Genomic DNA, 24165 nt, shown 5'->3' on the forward strand with positions numbered 1-24165 from the left:
TAGAACAGAATATATCCATATTAGAACAGAGTATTCCATATAGAACAGAATATTCCAATAGAACAGAATATTCCATATATCAATGGAACAGGACTGGGAGTTCAGAAACTAACCTTCACATTGACTGTAGATGGAGGCAAATCCAGTGAGGGGGAAGGGATAATTTTTTCAGCAGGTGGTGCTGGGACAACAGGATATTCACATGCAAAAGAATGATGTTGACCCTTCGCATCATGTAAAAAAATGAACTCAAAGTAGATAATAAAATCTAAATGCTTAACTTAGCTCAAACTATAACGCTTCTAGAAGAAAACGAGAGAAAAGCTTTATGCGCTTGTGTTAGGCCAAGATTTCTCACACATAACATCAAAAGTAGGATCCATAAAAGAAAAAGCTGAAGCTGATCAATAGGACTTCATTAGGATTAGAAACTCCTACCCTTCAAAAGATACATGTTTAAGAAAAGGACCACAGACTGAGAGAAAATATTTGTGAAGCATATATCAGATAAAGGACTTGTAACTAGACTTTTTTTTTGAGAGTGTCACACAGGCTGGAGTGCAGTGGCACCATCTCGGCTCACTGCAAGCTCCGCCTTCTGGGTTCAAGCAATTCTCCTGGCTCAGTCCCCCAAGTAGCTGGGACTATAGGCGCATGCTACCATGCCCGGCTAATTTTTTGTATTTTTAGTAGAGATGGGGTTTCACCGTGTTAGCCAGGATGGTCTCAGTCTCCTGACCGAGGCATGAGCCACCACGCAACTCTTACAACTCAAAAAGAAGACAGAAAATCCAGTAAAAAGATGGGCAGGCCAGACACGGCAGCTCATGTCTGTAATCCCAGCACTGTGGGAGGCCAAGGTGGGAGGATCACTTGAGGCCAGGCATTTGAGACCAGTGTAGGCAGTAACACCCCATCTCTATTAAAAAAAAAAAAAAATTGACGGCACACAAATGGCCATCAACTGATGAACAGAAAAACAAAATGCAGCCCATCATATAAAATAGAATATTACTCAGCCATAAAAAGGAATGAAGTACTGACACGTGCTACAACGTGGACTCAAAAACATTATGCTAACTGATTGTATAAATCCATTTATATGAAAAGTCAAAAAGGCTTGGAATCCCAGCACTTTGAGAGGCTGAGGTGGGCAGATCACCTGAGGTCAGGAGTTCAAGACCAACCTGGCCAACATGGTGAAACTCCATCTCTACTGAAATAGAAAAATTAGCTGGGTGCGATGGCAGGAGCCTGTAATCCCAGCTACTCAGGAGGCTGAGACAGGAGAACTGCTTGAACCTGGGAGGTGGAGGTTGCACTGAGCTGAGCACATGCCATTGCACCACTCCAGCCTGGGCGACAGAGCAAGACTCTGTCTCCAAAAAAAAAAAAAAAAAAAAAAAAAGGGCAAATATGTAGAGGCAGAAAGCATATTTGTGGTAGCTTGGACTCGGAGTAGGGATGGACTTCAGAGGGGGACAAGGGGATTTTGTGGGGAGAAAGAAATGTTCTCTAACTGCATTGTGGCAATGGTTGCATGGCGCTGTCAATTTACTCCAAGTCACTGAATTGTTTACTTAAAATGGAAGAATTTTATGGTTCTGTAGATTATGCCTCAATAAAGCTGGTTTTTTTTTTGTTTTGTTTTTTTTCAAAACAACAAAACTTCCTGTTGTGGGGGCTGGTCTCCCTGCTGCTACAAATCTCCAAAGCTTTTAGTTCTGGGCAGGCGCCCAGGCCTTGCCTCTTCTTTCCAGGAACTAAGAGACCAGCCATGACTCCCCTTTCCCCCGCCACCTGCGGCCAGGGTTTCTGCTCTGCTCTGCCCGCTGTGGCACTGAGCAGCACCGAGGAGCAGCTCCCTCGTGCTGGGGCCTTCTCAGGCTTTGCTGCTCAGACCCGGAGAGCATCCCTGCCTTTGTGACCCGATGCCTGCTCCCACAGACCCTCTCAGGATGACCTCGGTTGACATGGGGGGACGTGAATGGAGGAGGCTTGGGCAGGGGTGACTTGGGCAGGGAGGATGGGAGTCCTAGGGTTCCCAGGGGGCCCTCGTAAACCAGACATACACAGGTCTATGCTAATAACCCCAGGAAGAATCGCAGCTTCGGAGCCTTTTCTCAGAACGCAATGGAAGCATGGTGATAGTGTGTGTGTGTGCGTGTGTGTGTGTGTGTGTGTTGGGGGATTTGTCCTGTTTTATAACAAAAGAATAGAAGACACTTCTCTGTCCCTTCTCTCCCTCTAATGTAGAAATGGCCGCCTCTCTGTAGGTTGCAGTCCACTGATATGCATCCACCACAGGCCCAGGGGCAGCCTTGCCAGGCTTGCAGTCCTAGGGGATAAAGAGTTGCTGGATTCTTCCCTTTCCCAGCTGCTTCCTGTCCAGCCATGACCACGTCCTCAGGGCGTCCACTCCAGGCCGCCTGGGTCTGCGCTCCTCCCTGCTGCATCTTCTGCACCCCCTGGACTCTGTTTCCTCACTATTGCCAAACCAATTTTCCTAGAACACAGAGCTAATCATGTCACCTGGCTGCTCAGAGTCCTCCAGTGGCTCCCTCCTGCCTGCAAGGTGATGCACAGATCCTGGGGGCCCCACCTCTTCATCCTGTCCTCTCCCTTTCAGCCTCACTACTCATGGCGCCAGGTCCCTCAGCTCTGTCCAGTGCTCGCGCTGTGAGGTTCACCTATGCTGGCTCAGCTGAGCTCCCACAGGCTACCTGGGTAGGGCACCGTCTGTGCACGTCTGGAGGAAGTACTGCCTTCCGGTACAGGGGCTTTGTTAATGTTTGTTCCATTAGATTATTGTCAAGACCGGGGCATCAGCTATTAGCCTCCAAGCCTTGAGTAAACCCACATACAAGGGACCAGCCCAAAGTGAGCTACAGAACAGACTTCTGCTGCCACAAAGGTGCGAGTGCCGTGGCTGGGAGCAGGAGTTCTGGAGCCCATGAGCTTGAGCTAGAATCCTGGCCCCCCATCCACCAGCTTCACCTCCCGAAGCCTTGGTCTGCATCTGTAAAATGGGGATGAGAAAAGCTCCAACGTCCAAGTGTGGTGGAGGTTAAAGCACGAATGTGACTAGCATGGGGACAGGAAGATCTGTGGATTGGTTGGTTCCAGGGATGGTGGCATCCACTGAGTGCTGGGGAGGGGCCTCCCAAGTCCTGCAGGGTCTAGGGGGCAGCTGGGTGTAGGAGGAACCAGAGCTGGAGAGGTTCAAGAACTGGGAGGCGAACAGGATGAGCCTCTCCCATGGGCCTAAAGCCCCCAGGCATGACATGGAGTCCTAAAAGTTGGCAGGGGGGCTGTGCCACAGGGACTCTTCTCCTCCGCCCTGGCCCTCCTCTCAGTGAGGCACCAAGCTCTGCAAACACCGCCTCCTCAAGCTGCTTCACACCCGCCTACCTCAGCCTTCCAGGAACCTCCATTCCTGCTTCCCGGGCCCTGGGAATCCTGCCTCGCCTCTTCCCGCCGCCGTGCACTTGCCGCACACGCATCCCCACTAGAGCCGCGATGCACGGGGCTCCAGTCCACACCCTGGGAATCCTCAGTCCCCGCCACCCTTCCTGAGTCCAGGCTGAGCAGGCTCTCTTGGGTGCTCCCCCTGAATCCTCAGGACACTTGTGTAGCCCAAAGACACATGTGCGTTGTATGTCTGTGTGTCTCTAATAGACACGAGATGTCACCAGGGCAGGACCAGGCTCCACTCCATGTGCTGTCCCCAGCACCTGCCCAGCCACTGAGACCTGGCTGGCACCTGGGCATCTACTCAGCCCCACAGTCGGGGTTCTAGACTGGCCCGAGCAATTCCCACCCTTGTGCCTTGAGTGTGTGCTGGGCCTCAAGGTACAAGGTACAGATAACTTACTTTTTAGCAATAAAATACAGCCAGGATAGTGAGACGTTCCTTCCACAACAAGGTTCCAAAAGGCGGATTCTAGCAGACTCTTGCTAGCTTTGACGAAGTGAGCTGCCTTGTGACTGTGGTCCCTGTGGCCAACGGCCAGCGAGGAGCTGAGGCTGCCAGCCCCACAGCCCGCGAGGAAACAGAGCCTACCAGTGCCTGACTTGGTTTAGTGGTGGACCCTACCCACTGATGGTAGCCTGTGAGAGACCCGGAGCAGAGGACCCAGCCAGGCCATGCCCAGACTCTGGAGCCATGGAAAGCAGACAGTGGATGCATGCTGCTTCGGGCCCCTGTTCTGGAGCGATTGGTTATGCAGCAATAGAAAACCAAGATAGTCTGTGAGTGACAGATTCCCCGGCCTTAGCCACGGAGGGAGATTGACAGCCACCTCTCATGCAGGCTCTGACAGTCATCAGCACTTCACATTAGAAAGCCCTTCCCGGGGAGAGGCTGAAAGGGTTGCAGGAATAGCCACGCCACTGTGCTTCATAGTGTATAGGGGATATGGATGAGGAAGAGCAAGAATTTGGGGGATGTCTCCCAGATACTCACACTCTTTCCAGGCTGAGGGTCCCAGACCACCGTTCAAAGACACTGCATCTTTCTGTCAGTATGTGTTCACGTGCCTGTCACCTCAAATAATTCTGAGTCCCTCAAGGGCAAGAATTATTTTCTAGGACATCAACAGGCATGTGTTGTTTGTGTTTAATAAATACTGGATGCTTGCGGATCACACTGGCTTCCTGAGTAGGAAGGTCAGCTCACCCAGATGAATGGGACAGGTTAAATATAGATGACCACTGCAATGAGCAGCAAGATCAAATCCTTCTGTAAGATGAAGACTGAACACCTAAAATAGCCAATTAAGTCTTTCTGGTAGACCTGGCTCTTTCAGGAAGCCACAGGGCATATCAGATGCTAGGAATAATGGACATGATCTTAATGGGGACATCATTTTCTCGGAAACCTCCCAGGTTTCTGCCTGACCTTCCCGGCATTAAATGTGGACGGCACTGACCACTGACAAGCAGCGAGAGGACTGCCCTTACTCACACGGGAGTCACATACAGGAGTGCAGAGTACAGACCCCCAGGAGGGGTGGGCACAGGGCCACTGTTAAAGGGCAAACTGCATTGCATTGTGCCTGGTGAACCACATCATACTGATCTATCTTGTTAACCGTGCCAAATAAAATGAAATGAAATATATTTAATTTGCAGATCATTAGAAAAATGTCTACATATATGTGTATACATAATATGCAACAAATATACACATGCATATAGAATACGGAATATATCTTTTTTTTTTTTCTATGGAAGCAATTATCTGGTTTTCTGTCAAAGATTCCTTGACATAGCCGGGCATGGTGGCTCATGCCTGTAATCCCAGAACTTTGGGAGGCCGAGATGGGCAGATCATGAGGTCAGAAGATTGAGACCATCGTAACCAACAGGTGAAACCCCGTCTTTACTAAAAATACAAAAATTAGCTGGGTGTGGTGGCGAGTGCCTGTAATCCCAGCTACTTGGGAGGCTGAGGCAGGAGAATCGCTTGAACCAGGGAGATGGAGGTTGCAGGGAGATGGAGGTTGCAGGGAGCCGAGATCACGCCATTGTACTCCAGCCTGGCAACAGAGCAAGACTCCGTCTCAAAAAAAAAAAAAAAAAAAAAGATTCCTTGACATTGTTCAGTACGATCAGGAAAAATTGTGGCAGAAGTTGGTATGCCATTTTTGGCTTTGTTTTTTTTTTCTCTCTTGAAATCTCAGATTAGAGAAAGAGATTGTTACGTCCTTGGTTTTCAGATGTTGGGTTCATTTCCTGCCCCTGAAGTGTGGGCTCTGCCTGTGCCTTTTCTGCTTTTCTCTAGGTTATCACTAGAGGGCAGCATAGGCCCGTGTTGACAAGTCAGAGCTGCTTGATTTATGGACAGAGAACGGAGGGCACGCACTGGCTCCTTGTGCTTTAGGAGCACAAAATTGTAATATCCAAGGGATATCTTGATTTTACTAGCAATGGGATCTAAATAAGGTAGACTGATATGCAGGCCGACTTCTTATTAGAAATGGCAAACTTCATTGAATTAAGGATTCCAAATTCAAATTGCTGTTAGCCATGTGAACGTTACCGTCTCGCGTTGAAACACCGGAGGTGAGCCTCCCATTCCACCTCCTCTTTTATATTACTTAATGTGACTCGACTACATTTCTGTGAAGTCGAGGATGAGCAAATATTTGTACTTTTTTTTTGAGATGGAGTCTTATTCCGTCACCCAGGCTAGAGTGCAGTGGCACGATCTCAGCTCACTGCAAACCTCGCCTCCCGGGTTCACACCATTCTCCTGCCTCAGCCTCCTGAGTAGCTGGGACTACAGGTGCCCGTCACCCCACCCAGCTAATTTTTTGTATTTTTCGTAGAGACGGGGTTTCACCATGTTAGCCAGGACGGTCTCGATCTCCTGACCGTGTGATCCACTCGCCTCGGCCTCCCAAAAGTGCTGGGATTACAGGTGTGAGCCACCACCCCTGGCCTTTAAGATACAGCTTTTTAAAGAAGTTGAACAGACACTGATGCTCCCTTAACCCCAGGTCATTCTGGCCCCCGGTGCCTATTCTTGAGGCAGCATTAAAGCAGAGGACAGATGTCAGGGAGTCGTCAGTCAGGGAGGGTCTCAGGGAGGCCCGTCCAGCTTATGACCTAGAAAGGGCCAGGGCCGCCGGAGTGGGCAGAGCAGGAGAAAACAGGCGGGTGTCATGATCCCCGGCGCCTGCGTCCTCTCTCACCTGGACCCCCGCGTGAGGGCAAAGGCCTCGGAGCCCACCTGGAGCATCCAGATGGACAGTGGATAGAAAAGATCAGCCGCAGCACAGCCAGCAGCTGCTTCCAGATCCACCCAAGACCCCAGGCCACTTCTGCCCTTGTCAAGCTGGGAGGTGGGCACAGTCAGATACACTTGCAAAGTCACCCAACTCCCAACGTCTCACAAGTGAATCTGATGAGCTGTGCACTGGCTGATGAGAAACACCCCCTGGCCTGGGCCTGAGCGGGTAGCTGGTTCTGTCAATGTGAGGTCTGGACAGAATCTTATGGAACAATATTTAGTTTACTTGGCCTCTATCATCCTTGGGGCAATAGATTTCTGCAAGCCTTTGTTGCTTTTTGTTGTGGAACAAGTATGAAAAGTATAAAAGCATTTTTTGAACTTTTTGCAGTAAATTTCATAACCTCCTATTTGCTTCCAGGCAGTCAGTCCATCCTGGCCCCTTACCCTTCGCTGCCAGAAGGCTTGTCTGTAGTCGAGTGTCACAGGGAAAGGCTAGTTCTGTGCTAAGATGGAGCTCATGGGCCCCAGGCCGTCCATCCCGGCTAATCTTGGATTTCTCTCTGTGAAGTGGGGGATGGCAGGGGAGTCCACTTCCATCCTGGCGCCTCCATGGGAATTGTTCCTGAGTGCATTTGCAAGAAAGAGCTGTGGCCTCCTGATGGCACGGGGAAAAGGGCTCCCAGCGAGAAGAGGGATTTGTCAGGAACGCTAGACATTCTCCCAGCCTGGCCCAGGGACCCCCTTCGGACTCCATTTCCTTCCATCCTCTGCAGGCACGAAAACATCACCAAGGGTCACATATTTTTTCCAGTTTGTCATCTAGGCAAGCTGAATCTGAGAACATGTTTGTTGAATTTCTATCCCCAAATCTTTCCAGGTTTGCATCACAGAGGAAAAGGATACAGCATTTCCTTCAGTCTAGCTTGCTAAGCTACCGAACAGAGAAGAATGATCCCTACCAACTGCCAGTGTGCGGGGGTCCCTGCTAGCCACCCCTCCCCCCACCAAATGCATAATCACGCAAAGGCTGCAAGAGACCAGCTGGGAACCCGGAAGGTCTGACTGTGGCTTCTGGTCTGTGGAAAGACTCGCCTTTGCTGTGTTCTTTGATAAAGGAGGGAAATTTCACTTCCCCCCTTTAGACAGGGAGTGAGCCTGCGGTCTGCCTGAGGTATCCTGCAACTGCAAGCACTAAATAAGCTCCTGACTCATCTCTCCCCTGTGGCTTATGCAGAAGGTAGGGACAGGATGAGTTCTGTGGCGCTTAATCATACAATAATACCTTGGCATTTCTGTCCAGGTACCCAGTAGCTGTCAGGCTGGGCCTGTATGATACAGATCCAAGTCAATGAATCAAAGTGCGGATGTGAAGATGCTGTTGTTAGCACGGCTACTGGAAACGTGGAAAGTAAGAAAGTCCACGGACTTGCCTACTTGCTCCCAAAGCCTTCCCCAGCAGCAGAGAGGCTGAAATCATTGGCCTCCACGTAGCCCGCCTTGGCCTGGAGTGGCCTCTGCTGGATTTCCCCAAGGGTGTCACTGTTCGGACACCTGGGTTTTGACTCACGGCTGAACTATTGGCCTTACTCTCAAGTTCTGTTTCATGAAGGCACATGCATGAGAAATGCTAATGACACTCCTTTAAGAAGTTCAGTGTGATATAACTCAAGATAAGCTCCTCAGTAAGTCACAAACAGTGCAGGAAAATGACTGCAGCTGAGTGATGCTCTTTTAGTGGAGGCGTGCCTTTTTATTCACCTACAAGCATGGCAACAGTCAATGGTGTGTAGCACCCAGGAACACCCAGGGACAGAGGCAGCACCAGGAAGGGGTCAGCCTCACTTTCTGAACTGAAACAAAAGTGGCTGAGCACAAGTTAGTCACACCTTTTAGGGAGGTATGAAATGGCCACAGACTCCACGAAGGCAGGACCGTGCGGTTGTGTGTTCTGGGCCTAGTGCCTGGCACGCAGCGGGCTCTCCATCCATGTTTCTTACATGAGTCAATGATCTCACTTGCTGGGCTTTCTCTCTTTGGATTCATGACATCAACTTCTCAGGTCAGTATAAAATAAGGCTCTTTCAGCCTGGCACGGTCGCTCATGCCTGTAATCCTAGCACTTTGGGAGGCTGGGGTGGGGGGATCACCTGAGGTCAGGAGTTCGAGACCAGCCTGGCCAACGTGGTGAAACTGCGTCTCTACTAAAAATGTAAAAATTGGCCGGGTGTGGTGGCGGGCACCTGTAATCCCAGCTACTCGGGAGGCTGAGGCAGGAGAATCGCCTGAACCCAGGAGGCGGAGGTTGCAGTGAGACAAGATCATGCCATTGCACTCCAGGCTGGGCAACAAGAGTGAGACTGCATCTTGGTGGGGGGGCGGGGGGGAGGCTGTTTCTACTTTTTAAAACATTCTGCAGTAGCTGTGCCGTGAGGTCTCTTAGCAGAGTCGGCAGCACAGGTCTGGTGGAAGTGCAGCATGAGTGATCCGCAATTCCCCCCTTGCCAGTCACTGACCTATTTCCTGGGCCCAGAGTAGCTCCCTGTTTCCCCTTCCTCCTGCTGCTGCCTGGACAGGACCCCAGGGCCAGGTTCTCCTGTGACTCTTGGGCACCTCGGGGTTGGGTACAACAGCCACCTCGGCTGTGAACCACCAAGCCGATGTGCCCAGAGCCAGAGACAGAGCCGATGCTGGTTCATCCCAGCCTGGAGCCAGGGACTCGTCTTTGAGTCCCGAGAAGCCGGCGTTCCCCGGGGTGTCTCCCATTACGCACCTTATCACCGTCGGGGTGATTTCTGCACAGAAGAACACGCTGAGGCTCCCCACTGCATGGGAGGCAAACATGCCCACGATGGAAAACGCGATGGAAAATTTGTCCTTGACGCTGTCACTCATCCCTGGGGGAGGGTCAGAAGAAGGGGATGGTGAGGGAAGACAGAAAGCCAGGCCAGGGTGGGAGGGAGGCCCGGGGCTGCACGGCACGGCTCCTCCCCAGTGCCCAGCGTGCGGCATGGATGGGTGCGCAGTTCCCTCTGGGAACCAAGCCCCTCAAGGACTAGACGCCCAGAGCCCCCGCAGTAGGTTTTGTGGGGCTCCTGTGAGTCCCTGTGCATCAAGCATGCTGGACCTCATGGCGGCCTCTATTGGCATTCCTCAGCCGCGAGCCATGCCTGGTGGGAGGGCAGGCTGGCGTGTTCCCGGTGCCACAGCAACACCCCTCTGCCCTGGCCTACGTTTGTTTCAGTCAGGGTTAAGGAAACAAAAACTCAAGCCATAGAATTTATGGGCCCAGAAGGAAAGTGTTCAACCCATCAAAGCCCTCGTAAATGGCACTGGAGACCGACCTTGCACAGGACTGTGTCTGGCACCGTGCACGGACATGCTGTCAGGGCCATACAGCTGGGGCTCAGCTCAGCTCCCCCAAGGCTGCAGAGAGGGCAAGCGCTCCCCAGGGACACGGGCGAGGGCTGGGGCAGGCCAGGCGGGTGCAGCAGCAGCTTCAAGGTGCAGGGCGGCACTCTGCTGTCCCCAGAGCTGGAGGGCAGCAAGCTTACATGGGCCAAAGGGGGGCAGCGGCTTCCCGTGGCAGCACAGACGGCCGGGCCCCAGCACTCCCGGGCTTGCTTCCCCACCCAGATGCTGTCCATAAGACAAAGCAAGCTGGCGCCGGGCCAGGGCCTGTGCTGAGCCTGGTGCCAGGGGAAGGGGCGGGGCATGCGTGCCAAGCAGCACAGAAACAGGGAAGCACCAGTCGCTCTTTCTAGAGCCAAGAGAGAGAATACAAATGTATCCATATAGTGTCCAACCTACGGCCAACTTCAGCTGCAGTTCTTGGAGGGCAAGGGGGAGAAAGAGAGGAAATGGAAACCACAGGTCCGTGAGTCTTGGAGAAAACGCCCGTTTAGATGTAATACAAGACGAGGAAGCACCGCCCACGCGCTTGGGACTCACCTGAGTCTGGGTGCTGGCTGTACTTTCCAATCACTGGGCCGGCGGACGTGATCGCACCCACACAGACAAGGGCAAAGCAGGTGAGAAGAGAGGAGAGAGCACGTTAGGTGTGGAATTAGCCCAGTGTGTTCCCATGTGACTTGGTTCAAGCAAACTCCCTTCCGTTTCTGGGATGGCGCTGGCTGCCAGGGCAGTGGAGTTCATACTGCACTAAACACAGATCTTTTTGTGAGGAAGACAGGGGTAAGATCCCGCTGACCTCAGAGCCTGGGGAGAAAACGGAACCTTCACAGCGAGACCCTAGCAGGTGCAAAGGGTGAGCTTCCTTGCATATAAAGTCACCCACAGGTCACTGCGGCCTGCACTCAAGCAGCATCAGGCACCGTGGGGGCACCCCTGCTGGCCCCAGCTCTGCTCCTCACGGCCGCCTGGTGTTCACTTGGGGCTCCTGTGCATTCCTGCTCAGGGCCAAAGGGGCACGGCAACACCTCACCACTCTGCCACTTCCGTCCCAACTGTGTGAGCAGGGCAGAGGCTCCCTGGAAGGCCAGCTGGGGAACGGGGACGGAGGGAGACAGGCACCACGTGCGTATTCCATTAGCTAAGCCTACCAGCAGTCTCCCAGCAAGGTATAGATTGCATAGGAACTGTCCAAGCTAGAAAGCCGCTCCTGAGTTGGAAGTGAGCCATCTCTAACCCAGGCTGCACGACAAGGCCACTCTGATCTGGGGGTGGTGGACAGCCCTGGCGTCTAGTTCTGAGAGCCTGCGTTCATTTTCCTTGTAAAGGCAGGGGAGCTCTGTGGGGTCCATGTTCCCACAGTGTCCCGAGCCTGTCCCAGGAGGACCGTGCCAGGGCGGGAGAGGAGGTTCAGCGGCCCTGCCTGTTCATGTCACGCCCTGGGCCGGCCACGGAGGTGCTGTGGTGGTTTGTCCACACACGGGGGTATCTGTTGGTGAGCAGCTATACAGAGCTTGCTGGAGGGGCCAGACCGACTCTCTAGCTTTGCCTTAGATTATTATTATTATTTTTTTGAGACAGAGTCTTGCTCTGTCACCCAGGCTGGAGTGCAGTGGTGCAATCTCAGCTTACTGCAACCTCTGCCTCCCGGGTTCAAGTGATTCTTCTGCCTCAGCCTCCCGAGTAGCTGGGACTACAGGCATGTGCCACCAAGCCCAGCTAATTATTTTTTGTATTTTTAGTAGAGATGGGGTTTCACCATATTGGCCAGGCTGGTTTGAACTCCTGACCTTGTGATCCGCCTGCCTCGGTCTCCCAAAGTGCTGGGATTACAGACGTGAGGCACCAAATCTGGCCTGATTATTTTTAACCTTTACTGAGAAATTCTTTGGTCCAAAGAGAAGCTGATGAACTCGGGAACATCTGCTGACAAGCAGGGCCCTAATGTGAGAGTGACAAAACAGATGTATTTCCCCTTCATGTCACTAGAAAGAAACAATCCTTTGTTCTTCTTTGTGACACACAGAAGCAGTCTGCCCCATTAGTGAAGACCCGGCCACCAGGACTCGGCCGGAATCATGGTGCAGCCTGGGCTGGGGCAGGGGGAGGGAAGGCCCAGGGCCCTCCGAGGCGGGCTCCACAGGTGCTCTCACGGAAGCTCTGTCCTCCCCAAAGCAGCTCCTTCCAGCGGTAGATTGCAGAGTGGCCGCTGGAGGCTTACCCAGCCCTTTCAAATGCCCTTGGGGGTCTGCCAGCCCCCCTCCCTGCACCCAGCCCGCCTCCCCGGCCCACTCACGGTTGAGGAGGCCGAGCTGCAGGAGCGAGGCCAGGGCGGTGAGGATCATGAAGAGCAGCAGGCCTCCCCTGCGCCCGAGGAACCGGACCACCACGCACATGGCCAGGCAGGACACCAGCGCGATGCTGGCCGTGGTGTAGTAGTCAGCGTAGAAGTTCTCCAGGAGGGGCACCTTCACCTCGTGGCCCATCATGCTCCTGGCAAAGCAGTGGTGGATCCCGTACCCTGTCAGCCTGTGGAGACATACCGAGCGGCGGTGGGCAGGCTGCCCCCACGCCAGGGCTGTGCCGTTTTCCCGGGAGCTCATGGTGTCAGGTGACCAGGAGATGAAGAAGCAATACAATGTGTCATAGAAAAGCCCGCCATGACCGAACCACGAGCAGATTACAGAGCAAATGCAAAAGAGGAGACGTGAGAGAAATATGGAATGCTTCTCCTGGTGGGGGTCCACGCTCATGCTCCTCTGCCGCGGCTTCAGTAGACAGGTGTGGGCACAAGAGCGGTCACCCTGAGCCCTCACCCTGAGCGGTCACCCTGGCCCCGAGCCCTCACCCTGGGCCTCCGTCTTTACCTGTGGCAGCTCGAGACCCTTCACAAATGAGTGCCACATCCCAGATGACCCCTAACCCAAATGAGTGGAATCCCTCCTCTCCGCCACCTTGGTGATCTCTGACCCTGAACAAGGGACCGCCTTGTGCAGTCAGGGCCACTGAGCTGTCAGTCAAGACAGGAGTGACCTTCTAGGTACACACCAAGCCCAGGGACTGGGCTGCGAAGAAGCTGCGTGAATGATGCCCCCAGCCCCTGCAGGACCCAGCAGGCGGGGTCACCAGGGCCGCTGAGGGCCCTGGGAGGAGGTCTGGGCTCACTGGCCTGGCTCAGGCCTACCTGCCTCCTGCTGTGGCCATCCTGACGCCTCTGGCCAGGCTGGCTGCAGGTTCAGGAAGGGCGGGGCCGGCTACAGACAGGGGCCACGGCCACTTTGCAGCCAAGGCCTCATGGGTCTCAAATCCCCTGTCCCGAGACAGGGCCCAGAAGTCCCAGCCTTGTAGCGGCCCCCACTGTGCCCCTGAGGAGGTACGTTCATGTGCATCTTGGTTCCCTGGACCTCATGGGCACGTGGTGGGGAGGCTCTGCTCACAGGATTTACACGCCTGGGCTGGGGGCACCGGCTGCTTGAAGCTTCCGGGAGGGGGAGGCCACTATCTTCTAGCCCGTGTCACTTTTCACACACACCCTTAGGATTCCAAGTTCAGTGGGGTGGGGAGTAGGGCCCTGGGCTTCACCGCTGCCCGCCTTCTTCCCTGGCCCCCTCCCACCCGGCTGGCACTTGTCCTCTCTGACTCACGAGTTCACACACAGGACCACAATGTTCTTCCACAGGTTCCGTGTCCCCACCACCTTCACGATGCAGACCTTCTTGGGCCTCCGGGAAAGCTCCTTCTCCAGCTCTGCAAAGAAACAGATGCTGTGAGCCCTGGGCAGGCCGCCCATGGAGGATGGGACAGCAGCTGCAGGCACAGTCCTGGTTCCCCAGTTTGGGCACCACAGAAGGGAGAGAAAGGCTTTTTTTTTTTTTTTCCTTTGCCAGTGGATAGGGTCTAGGTTTCCAGGATAGAAAGGCACTCAGCAGACTCCAGCTCTGCAGTTCCGGTTTCCCTCGGGTGTCTGAGAGGGCACCAAGGTGCACCATCAGCAGAAGTTTCCTTCACAAACCCTTTTTGTGGAACCAGGCAGAGTACACACAAATCAACAAACAGTGTCGACTCAGTTCACTTTTGTCTGAGGACAGAGCTCAGCGATGATATTCTAGGTTACTGAGGCACTCATTAGGCCCTGGGCAAATCTAAACAAGCAGTTCTTTTCCGTACACTCTGCATCTGCCTGTGTCACCCCCGGCTGGGAGACTGGGAAGGCCACATGCAGATACGCTCCTTAGCCTTGTGGGGTGGAACTTACCATGGCTGTAGCTACTTCTGCTGAAACTGCCCTTAGGACATACGAATCTTTGAAAGACAAACACAGAAGTGAATACATCTGCATGTATGTGTATACACGCATACACGCACACATTCATACGCATATGTATACGTGTGCACGTTTTAGTTAATGGAAGTCCTTGGGAGCTGGACAATGTTTTGGCTCCAAGGGATGTGAGCAACTGTAAAGTCATGAGACTGGGTTTCTTGTGCGGCCCCAGCAGCTCTGAGAGCTCCTCTGAAGGGGGTCCCCCAGCGCAGTGCTACAGGGGTCTGCAGGGGTGCTGGTGTCGATTTGGCAATTTACAGGGAAGATTCAGAAGGCAGCAGAGGCACCGGCCTCCAGGAGCTGTCCGCCTGCACGTCTGGGAGCAGGAATGCCACTCGCAGCCTTCTGTTGCCTCTCTGCCTTCCTAGCCTGGCATGTCTTCATGGAATCATCCCCTACTGGGGAGCTGAAAAAGGAAAAGGAGACTTCCCAAAGCGGAGGGGAACCAGGACTCTTCAAGACTGTCAAGGTCACGAGAAACAAGAAAGCCTGAGCAGCTGTCAGACCAGGAGACTAGGGAGAGGGGAGAGTGAGACGCAGTCCTGGGCGGCATCCCAGGGCGGGAGGAGACTTCAGGGAAAGCATGACGGGAGGCACCAGATAAAGGCTGGGGTTTGGTGAACAGCAGTGTTTCAATGTCACTTTCTTAGTTTTGACGATAGTATCATGACAATATCAGACATTCGCAACCGGGGAAGCTGAGTGAGGGGTATACGGAGATTCTGTACTATCTCAGCAGCTTTCCTGTGCATCTAAAATTATCCCCGAATAATATATTTATAAAATAAGAAAAGCGGTGGAGATGGGGAGGCCTCTGTCTACCGAGGAAGGCTTCAGTGCTGGGAGTTGCCTCTGGAGGAACCCTCCGGCTCCCTCAGGGGCTGTGTCTCCAGGACCCTGGCCCTGTGCTTCCGAGGGCCACTCTGAACCCTAGACGGCTCAAGTTCAACCTTCCTCTTCCACCTCCTTCCTGCCATCCAGCGGCAGGAGAGTCACAAAGCTCCTTCGTTATAGTTTAAAGAAAAAATGTGTTGCTAAATCCTAGGGATTTAGGAACTTTTTATTCAAACATTGTTTTTGAACTCAGTGTCACCAGCCAGGGCACAGAAGGCAGAAGGAGAAACCTTTCCCTTGTCTGAGGGGATATCATGTCTGCTGAGTTTCCAGAACTTTCTTCCTTCCCATACTTAGGTGCAAAGATTGAGGTCTGTATGCAAGCCCACAGGGCCGGCATTTCAGCTGCTGGTCCACGGACCCTCTCAGCTCCCAAGGTCTCCTGACCATTATTTTTCCTTAGCAAAAATGGGCTACTTTGACTACAGGCACAGTTTCTCCACGGTTAAAAAAACTAATTTTGTAAAGAGCTTGAAAATATCATGGTTAACAGAAAACCTTGGATCCGATGATCTGAGTATCTTTGCTATTATAGACCTCATCAGAAACCAACTCTAACAGCTACGTTTTATCACCATGGAAGACTTCCAAGAAGAAAATTTAAATGTCCATTAGCAAGTCCATGTAAGTTTAAAGTTTAAAAAATATATACCCCAAACTGAACTCCTGATACGTTCTTGTTTATGAAGTATGATGTTAAAGAAGCAATAACAATTGCATTATGACCTGAGCTTTTTAAATAAAATTAAACCTAGAACCCAGTCTAAAAAATTGACTGTAGTCTGCAGAGGTAACTGAATTCTTCTAAGTGGAATTAGATTAACCTTTCCAGGGCTATTGATATGTTGTCAGGAAGCACATGAAGTGCTTCCCCCCATGCCTGGCAGAGTCACTGTCCAGTGACTTTTTGCTTATCTTACTACCAGTTACTCACATCACCAGCCTGTCAACATGAAGCTTCTGCAGCATCGTCTGTTCTTCTGGGCCCCAAATCCACAAGCTCTATGTTATAGGACACTTCGGACGGCTCTAACACCCTCCCTAGTAGCTGAATCCAAGAGGCCTTTTTGTCTGTCCAGATATCAGATGGACATCCAGGGACTTCTCTGAACTCCTCACACATGGCAATGAATGGGCAACAGGGAGCCCGGCCAGGTTGTGGGGCACTGGCACCTGGCTCCCGTGCGCTCCTCGAGACAGAGGAGGAGGAGGACACATCGGTCTGCTCAACTTAGAGCTATCAGAAAATTTTCCAACCAAAACCCATGTCGAGCCTACTGAATTTTGGTGTCCAACTCTACCCTGCAGCCCCAGTGCCTCCGCATTTTCACGGATCCTCGTGTAGTCGGGACTGAGGTCTGGGTGCTGTGAGGGGCCCGATGATCCCAGGCAGGAACCCAGCTTCTGCACTTCTGGCTGGCTCCTTGGAAAAGCTACGCTGTCCTTGCTCTGAGCCCAGCTGCTCACCTGTGAAGCAGGACCAAGTGCTGCCTGGCCGGATGGGAGAACTCGGTGCGGCCTCCGGGAGCACTCGGGGAGCACGTGTCCTCCTGCCCCGGTCTCAGTGAACCCAACATCTCCCACCTTCTCTTCACCAACAGAGGAAGGAAAAGGAGGCCCTGATGATCTGCTGACTCGCTGGGAGGAGGGCACGGCCTCTCCACATTTGGCCATCTGGTGTGAGAGGTAAATCAGGCCTCCGAGGACAGCAGAGGAGGCAGTGGTCCCTTGCCCAAGATGAGGCTTGGGAGGAGCAGGGAAAACACGCAGAGGAGAACCGGAATTGGCTTGCGTGGGGGTGTGAGATAAACCGGCTTTGTTGTCATCCTAGTGGACAATGCTAGTGCGTTAGGGGTGAAACTGGAAAAGCATGAGTTATAGAGACAGAAAGCAAGAAAAGAAAAAGGAGGAGGACAAGGAGCAGGAGGAGGAGAAAAAGAGAAAAGGAAGGGGAAGAAGGGATGCTGCCATCTCTGCCACAAGAGTCATTAAAAAAGCACACTAAACGCTCCAAGGAGGCAGCTCTGAGCCCCACGCCCGTGTTGGGAAGTAGAAAAAGCAGCCGCTGCCTCTTCCACGCAGCCCTTCTCCCCTCCGGGACGGATTGAGATGGCGCCACTTGGCCGCTTGAATAAATGTCCCTTGAAAGCAAGTGGAAGATAAGCGTCCATAGGAATCTCATCACAAAGTCACCTCAGACAGCACAGTCTTCAACGTCTAGCCAAGCCTTCAGCAACCAACCTGGCACCGCCGACCTCTGTCATCTGTCCTCGTCTGCCCAGACACGGGCTCCACCTAACCCGAGCCCTCTGAGTGAGCCGTGGGGGTCGTCTGCAGAGCGAGGGCCCTGCGCAGCCTGCCTGGGGTCAGATCTTGCTTTCGTCACTTACAGGTGGTGTGACTTGGGCACGGTGCCTAGTGTGGAACGTGAAGGTGGCCTGACGCATCCGCCCTCTTGTCATCTCAGGATCTGAACAGGTTGTTAAGGCAGAGTGAGGCAGGCCAGGACAAAAGCCAAGCTCTGTCATTGCTGAGGGCAGCGGGCAGCCCCACACGGGGCTGAGATGGGGACGCTCGGATCACACAGACTCAGCCGTGCATCCTGGCAATGCTGGGCAGGTTGGCTTCTCGGGGGTAAGGTGTGAGGCTGCCCAGAGAGGACTGATGCTGAGGACGGAGGATGCCTGCACCCTGCACGTGGCTCCCCACAAGGAGAGAAGATAGGAGCACATTTGCTGTCCTTCCCCTGGGGCTAGCCTGGCAGTGAGAGGGATCGTGGAGTTACTGTTCCCCAGTGCTCAGCCTCTTTGGACCCATTCTGTTCCTGTAAAGCAGGAGAATGGCTCCTCTCCCTTGTGAAGCTCAGGTGCAGATGACATGCACATGAAGTGCTTCCTTCTATGCCTGGCAGTTGCTGTCCAGTGACTTTTTGCTTATCTTACCACCAGCTGAGCATTCTACATCCCAACATCTGAAGCCTGAAATGCTCTAAAATTGAGAATCTTTTTTTTTTTTTTTTTTTTTTTTGAGACGGAGTCTTGCTCTGTCGCCCAGGCTGGAGTGCAGTGGCCGGATCTCAGCTCACTGCAAGCTCCGCCTCCCGGGTTTACGCCATTCTCCTGCCTCAGCCTCCCGAGTAGCTGGGACTACAGGCGCCCGCCACCTCGCCCGGCTAGTTTTTTGTATTTTTAGTAGAGACGGGGTTTCACCGTGTTAGCCAGGATGGTCTTGATCTCCTGACCTTGTGATCCGCCCGTCTCGGCCTCCCAAAGTGCTGGGATTACAGGCTTGAGCCACCGCGCCCGGCCAAATTGAGAATCTTTTGAGCACTCACATGATTCTCAAAGGAAATGCTCACTGGAGCATTTAGATTTGGGATTTTTGGATTTAGAAAGCTCAACCCGTAAGTATAATACAAATATCCCCAAATCCCAAAACATCCAATCCCCGAAACACTTCTGGTCCCAAGCATTCTGGATAAGGGATGCTCAGCCTGCAGAACTGAAGGCACAGTCTCGTGTGTGGCACTCATCCTGGGTCTCATTTCTGCACTAGGCTGCTGGCCACACAGCCACATTGGGAACCAGCGGGCCTTTTACTCCTGCTAGAAATGCTGGAAACCTCAGGAATTATGACACAGGAGTGCTGTCAGCACTTGGGCACGTTATGTGATATGAAGGTTGCAGGACTGACATTGAGAGATTGATGCTCAGGAACACACCCACTTATCTAAAGTAACTCAGCTGCACGGGCCACTGAGAACATCAGACTTGCTAGAAGATAAACCAAGGACAGCTTTAAAAGAGAAAAGGAAACAAGAAATTTGGGAACATCAGGTTTTCCCCTGGCATAAATCCAAGGTTAGGATGTACTGACGGGGCAGCGAGCAGCCCAGCTGGACCCCTACATATACCTCCAGCCAGGCCCGAGACGTTCACCTACCCAGAGGCAATGCAACTACAGTCCTAACCCTTCCTTACTACAGGAGTCCTGGGTGCGTTTAGCCCATAAATATTCATGGCACGCCTGCTACGCGTCAGGCCTTCGGCTGGGCTGCTGCTGGGGGTACAGAAGTGTCTGGTTCTACAGACAGAGGCCCTGCCTTGCCTGGCCTTGCTGCTCTGCAGGGGTGACAGGCATTAATAAGGAACCCTGCAATTACTCGTCATAGCTGGGATGAGGGGAAGCGGGGAGAAGTGCTGAAGCTCTAACAGTGAATAACCGGAGGGCTGACTTGGTCTCTGAGGAGCTGGCCAAGAGTGGGAGCTGAGAGGACAGGGAGTGTGCACGGGGAGGGTCCTGAGGAGAGGAAGATGGTGGTGTGTCCTGGGAGCCAAATGAAGGCCAGGGTGTGAGGCGGCTGGAGGCAGAGATCAGAGAGGGCCTCTACAGTGACCTGGAGGACCTCAGGTCTACCCGAAACGCACTGGGAGGCACTGGAGAGGCTTAAAGCCAGTGGTGATGTGATCAGATCATGTGTGACCTGGTGGCAGGGAGGATGGAACAAAGCTGGGAGCCCAGCCAGTCGGCCAGGGCACAAGAGGGTGACAGACACGAGGCTCGGAGCAGGTGTTGGCTGTGGGATTAGATGAGGTGATGGGAGGAAGATTTCATGCAGAAAACTGAGTCTGGGTGGAGGAAGCTGGAAGTGGGAGACGTAGCAGCTGAAGGACACGCTGCCTTCCCCCAGCACTCAGCAGCCCTGCCATCGTGCTGCCATCGTGCTGCCATCAACACCTCTGACAGCCGGGGGTGGCAGAGAGCGGAGGCTGCTGTGAAGGGCTGCGGGGCAGAGCGACCGCCTGAGGTCCGCTCCCCATGGAGGCGAAGCCTCTCTCCTCTTTGTTAAGTCACATGTCACCAACTACCTCTCACCCAGCCTCCTGCCTGGGACTCTGGAACGGAAACAAGGACCAGCAAAACTCATGAGCAAAGAAATAAATTTTTAAAAAGGATCTAATACCACTTTCCAAATATAGGAGGGAAATGAATCAGTGTAATTAGGATTGAGAAAACAAGCTATTCCCAGACAATATTTTAACGTGAGAGAAGCGGAGTGTGATGGCTTCATTAGGGAAATGCCACAAACAAATTGTACTGTAAGCCTAAGAGCGTTAGCCTGCTAACGAGTGAGGTCTGGGGACGTCTGGGAAGGCCATCTGGACCGTCCAAAACGAGCAAGCACGGCCCCGCTGCAGAAACCCCGACTGAGTACTCGCTGCTCAGCGCAGGGAAGTTTGTATCTACCCGGAGCTCTCCCTCATGTTACAGCAGCATGGCAAAGCCACCCCTGCTGGACTTTGCAGGTCAAATCCTCGCTCAGCTTCTCAGCAGCTGTGTGACTTCTGGAAGCTACTCAGCCTCTCTGTGCTCTCGTTTCCTCATTGGCAAATGGGGCTAATTATAGTGCCTTTCTCATAGGCTGTCACGGAGGAATAACACACGTGGAGTGCTTGGGACTAAATATTAAATATGAATTAATATTTGCAAATCACTTAGAAAAGTAGCTGACATGTAAGTGCCATGTGAGTGTCATCTCGCTTCTCATCACTGTCCCTAGATTAAAAAGGGACCACAGATGCACCAACACTCAGCACCCTTCATGTCAACCAGACCTGGCAAACATCCTTCTTTGGTCCAGCGAAGCAAAAGCTTCAGGCGTCCCTGGGTAGGCCCCGCCCCGCCCAGTACGTGGTCCAGCCTGGGTGTACTGACTCTCAGGTCACTGCACAAGTCAAGGCAGAGGACGACATCCTGGCTGAGCTACGGCAGCACCAAGGAGCTTCTAGTGACCTAGCGTCCCCGATCTTCTGGATTGGGAGTCTAACGAGAGGCCTGTCCAGGCACCAAGGGCTTCTCGGATTTGGGGTTCCTGTGGATCCCTTCCCGCCGTAAATGGATACCTGCAGGGCACATTCTCCCTCCTCACTCAGGTCCCTGTACCTGTGTCCTTAGAGCAAAGCTTCCGCAGCCACTCTGACTGTAGTCCCTCCCTGCCACCCTCTATCCCCCGGCCCTGCTGTTTCATTCCTCCTGATGTATGCACACGTAACTCCCTGTCTGCGTGCCCCACCTGCCTGCAAGCTCCATGAGAGCAAGGCTTTGCCTGTGTCTTCTCTGCTCTAGAACAGTGCCTGAAACACAGCAGGCATTTAGTAAACACCTGTTGATTCAATGACTGAATCATCATCACAAGCATTTCTGGTCGTGGGGGAAAATGAGCACATTCTCTCTTGGACGATGGCCTGGAGGTTATTTTCCCAGGGAATTGTATAACAACTGTCTATCCCAGGTCTTCAGTGAGGGCAGTGAGTTAGAGCATGGAGCCCACCCGTGACCTTCAAATGGAGATCCGTCTACCACTTGCGTCAGCATCTCTTCTAGTGCTTATTAGAAATGCAAGTTCTCAGGGCTTATCCCAAATCAAATAGGTCAGAATCTCTGGGTTCCAGGTAGAGGCCCAGGAATCTGGATTTTAACAACCTCCTGGTGAAACGTGGATCCTCAGGTTGAGAACCCCCACCTGGCTGTGGTAACGCTCCTGACACACAGGAATTCTATGGATCTGAACGACTATCCAAAAACATTTCACCTTTCCTGTCTTCAGCTGCCCAACAAATAGGTCATGGCCAGGTAAAGACAATGGTGGCTCTTTGAAGGTCATGCTTAGGAAAGGTGAGGTCATGGGGGCCATCTACGCCCTGAGCCAGCGCTCTGGCAGTGTTTAGACCTGGCAGGCTATGGGCCAGACAGTCAGATATTCCCTTGAACAGTGTATACTGGGCTCACGGCTCGCTTCTGGATTTAGGCAGGAGAGGAGGAGATCTAGAGCGTGCTGGACTTGATCATGAAAGAAACAACACCTAGAAAGTGGAGAGAATGTCAAGGCTGCTACACTGCCCTTGTGCAGGCCAAAAGGTCAGAGAAGAATTGCACAGCTGGTTAAAACAGTTGTTTGAGCAACAAAACCTGCCCAGGTGCCAGGGACCTGCCCCGTGGAGCCTCTCTGAGCCCCCGCCCTGGCCAGCCGGCGGTGTCCTCACCTGGCATCACACCCTTGATGTCGCCCTCAGGGTTCATGCGATTCTTCTGTGTGAAGTGGAGGATCAGCCTCTTTGCAGACTCAAACTGCTGGGTGGCCATCAGCCACCGGAGGGACTCGGGGAATATCCTTTAAAGACACAAAGGAGATCGGTGAATGTTTTCCGATTCTGCACGGCACTGGGAAGCGTGGCTTAGGTGTGGCCCGGGAGCTTCCCAGGCAGGTGGCGGTCAGTCTCCAGCTGGGCATCAGCCTTATCGGGGGAGATGAAACCCTGGGCACTAAAACATTCCCAATTTTCTTTCCCAAAGTGTAAAAATCGAGACCTTAACAAAAGTTAAAAAGCACATGTTCTCACCCACATACGGAAGCTTAAAAAAGGTGATCTCCTAGAAGTAAAAAGTAGAACAGAGGATACTAGAGGCTGGGAAAGGTCAGGGGAAATGGGACAGGGAGAGGTTGGTTGAAGGATACAAAATTATAGCTAGGTAGGAGGGACAAGTTCTAATGTTCTATGCCACTGTAGGATGACCATAGTTACTAATAATATACAGTTTCACATAGCTGGAAGGAGGATGTTCAATGTTCCCAACACGAAAAAGTGGTATTTGCGATGATGGGCACGATAATTACCCCGATCTGATCATTTTACATTCTACGCATTGCACCATCACTGTGCACCCCATGAATATGTACAATTACTATGTGTCAATTACAAAAATAAAAAATAATTTAAACAATGTAACAGAGTAGCAGATAGGAACAACATGCTACTAGTTGTGTCAAGAAATCAGTGTATACCTTTCAAAGTAAAGCATGGAAAAACAACTTACGGAAGGCTGCTGCTTTTGTTGTATTTTGTCACAATAAATAGTAATAGAATGATTTTACGTTTAAAAAATTACTTCCAAATATGACCAACCTGCAGTTATTTTCAGTTGTGGAACATGAAGGCTCAGTCTCCCAGGGTTTTCCTTCAGAGCTATTCACATGTTACTGCTAACTGCATGTCACTTTGCCCTCAGACGATGCCACAACATAGTGGTTTTCAAGTTTTACCAAAGCAACAGAATCTATTTTTTTTTAAAGATGGAATCTTGTGAGGCGCCCCAATACAAAAAACCCAGCATTTTATTATCAATTAATTTTATAAATTTACATTTATGACAATATTTACAAGCTGCTCAGAGAACACCGTGACTGCACGGAGCAGTAGCTGGCATACTATCTCTGCAAAAGTCCAAGTCATCAGTATTTTAGACTTTGAGGGTGAAATGGTCTCTCCTCATCTTGGCCTTGTGGCCTGAGAGTGGATGTATGGTAGTGGGTGTGGCTATGGGCTAATAATACTTTATTGCAAAACAGGCAGCTGACCCTTGACTGGGAGAGACAAAAAGTAGAAATCAAAGCTCAAGATGACAGTCCTAGCTTCTTATAGCCCTCAGTGTTCTAGTTATCACTTCATTTAATTTTAGTTAAAATTGTGTCAGGAAAGTCACGACGGATGCTGGTAAGAAGTTATTGTGGCCAGGCACGGTGGCTCAAGCCTGTAATGCCAGAACTTTGGGAGGCCAAGACGGGCGGATCACGAGGTCAGAAGATCGAGACCATCCTGGCTAACACGGTGAAACCCCGTCTCTACTAAAAAATGCAAAAAAACTAGCCAGGTGAGGTGGCGGGCGCCTGTAGTCCCAGCTACTCGGGAGGCTGAGGCAGGAGAATGGCATAAACCCGGGAGGCGGAGCTTGCAGTGAGCTG

General features: G+C 52.3%; 1 protein-coding gene across 3 annotated transcripts in view; it reads right to left on the reverse strand.

Moving 5' to 3' along the window:
- The window catches only part of SLC22A23 (solute carrier family 22, member 23), a 192385-nt gene that overhangs the window by 6249 nt on the left and 161971 nt on the right, over nucleotides 1-24165 (reverse strand). For 2 of the 3 annotated variants that reach the window (XM_011962614.1, XM_011962615.1), the window contains 5 exons: nucleotides 22409-22536; nucleotides 13792-13894; nucleotides 12444-12676; nucleotides 10688-10720; nucleotides 9510-9633 (listed from right to left, as the gene is read on the reverse strand). In XM_011962614.1, the coding sequence (XP_011818004.1) occupies nucleotides 9510-9633; nucleotides 10688-10720; nucleotides 12444-12676; nucleotides 13792-13894; nucleotides 22409-22536 (621 nt within the window). Of the gene's footprint in view, nucleotides 1-9142; nucleotides 9634-10687; nucleotides 10721-12443; nucleotides 12677-13791; nucleotides 13895-22408; nucleotides 22537-24165 lie in introns of those variants that run through there. The other variant, XM_011962613.1, reaches the window with a different exon arrangement.

The sequence above is a fragment of the Colobus angolensis genome, unplaced genomic scaffold (assembly GCF_000951035.1).
Source record: "Colobus angolensis palliatus isolate OR3802 unplaced genomic scaffold, Cang.pa_1.0 Scaffold6, whole genome shotgun sequence".
Classification (NCBI taxonomy): domain Eukaryota; kingdom Metazoa; phylum Chordata; class Mammalia; order Primates; family Cercopithecidae; genus Colobus; species Colobus angolensis.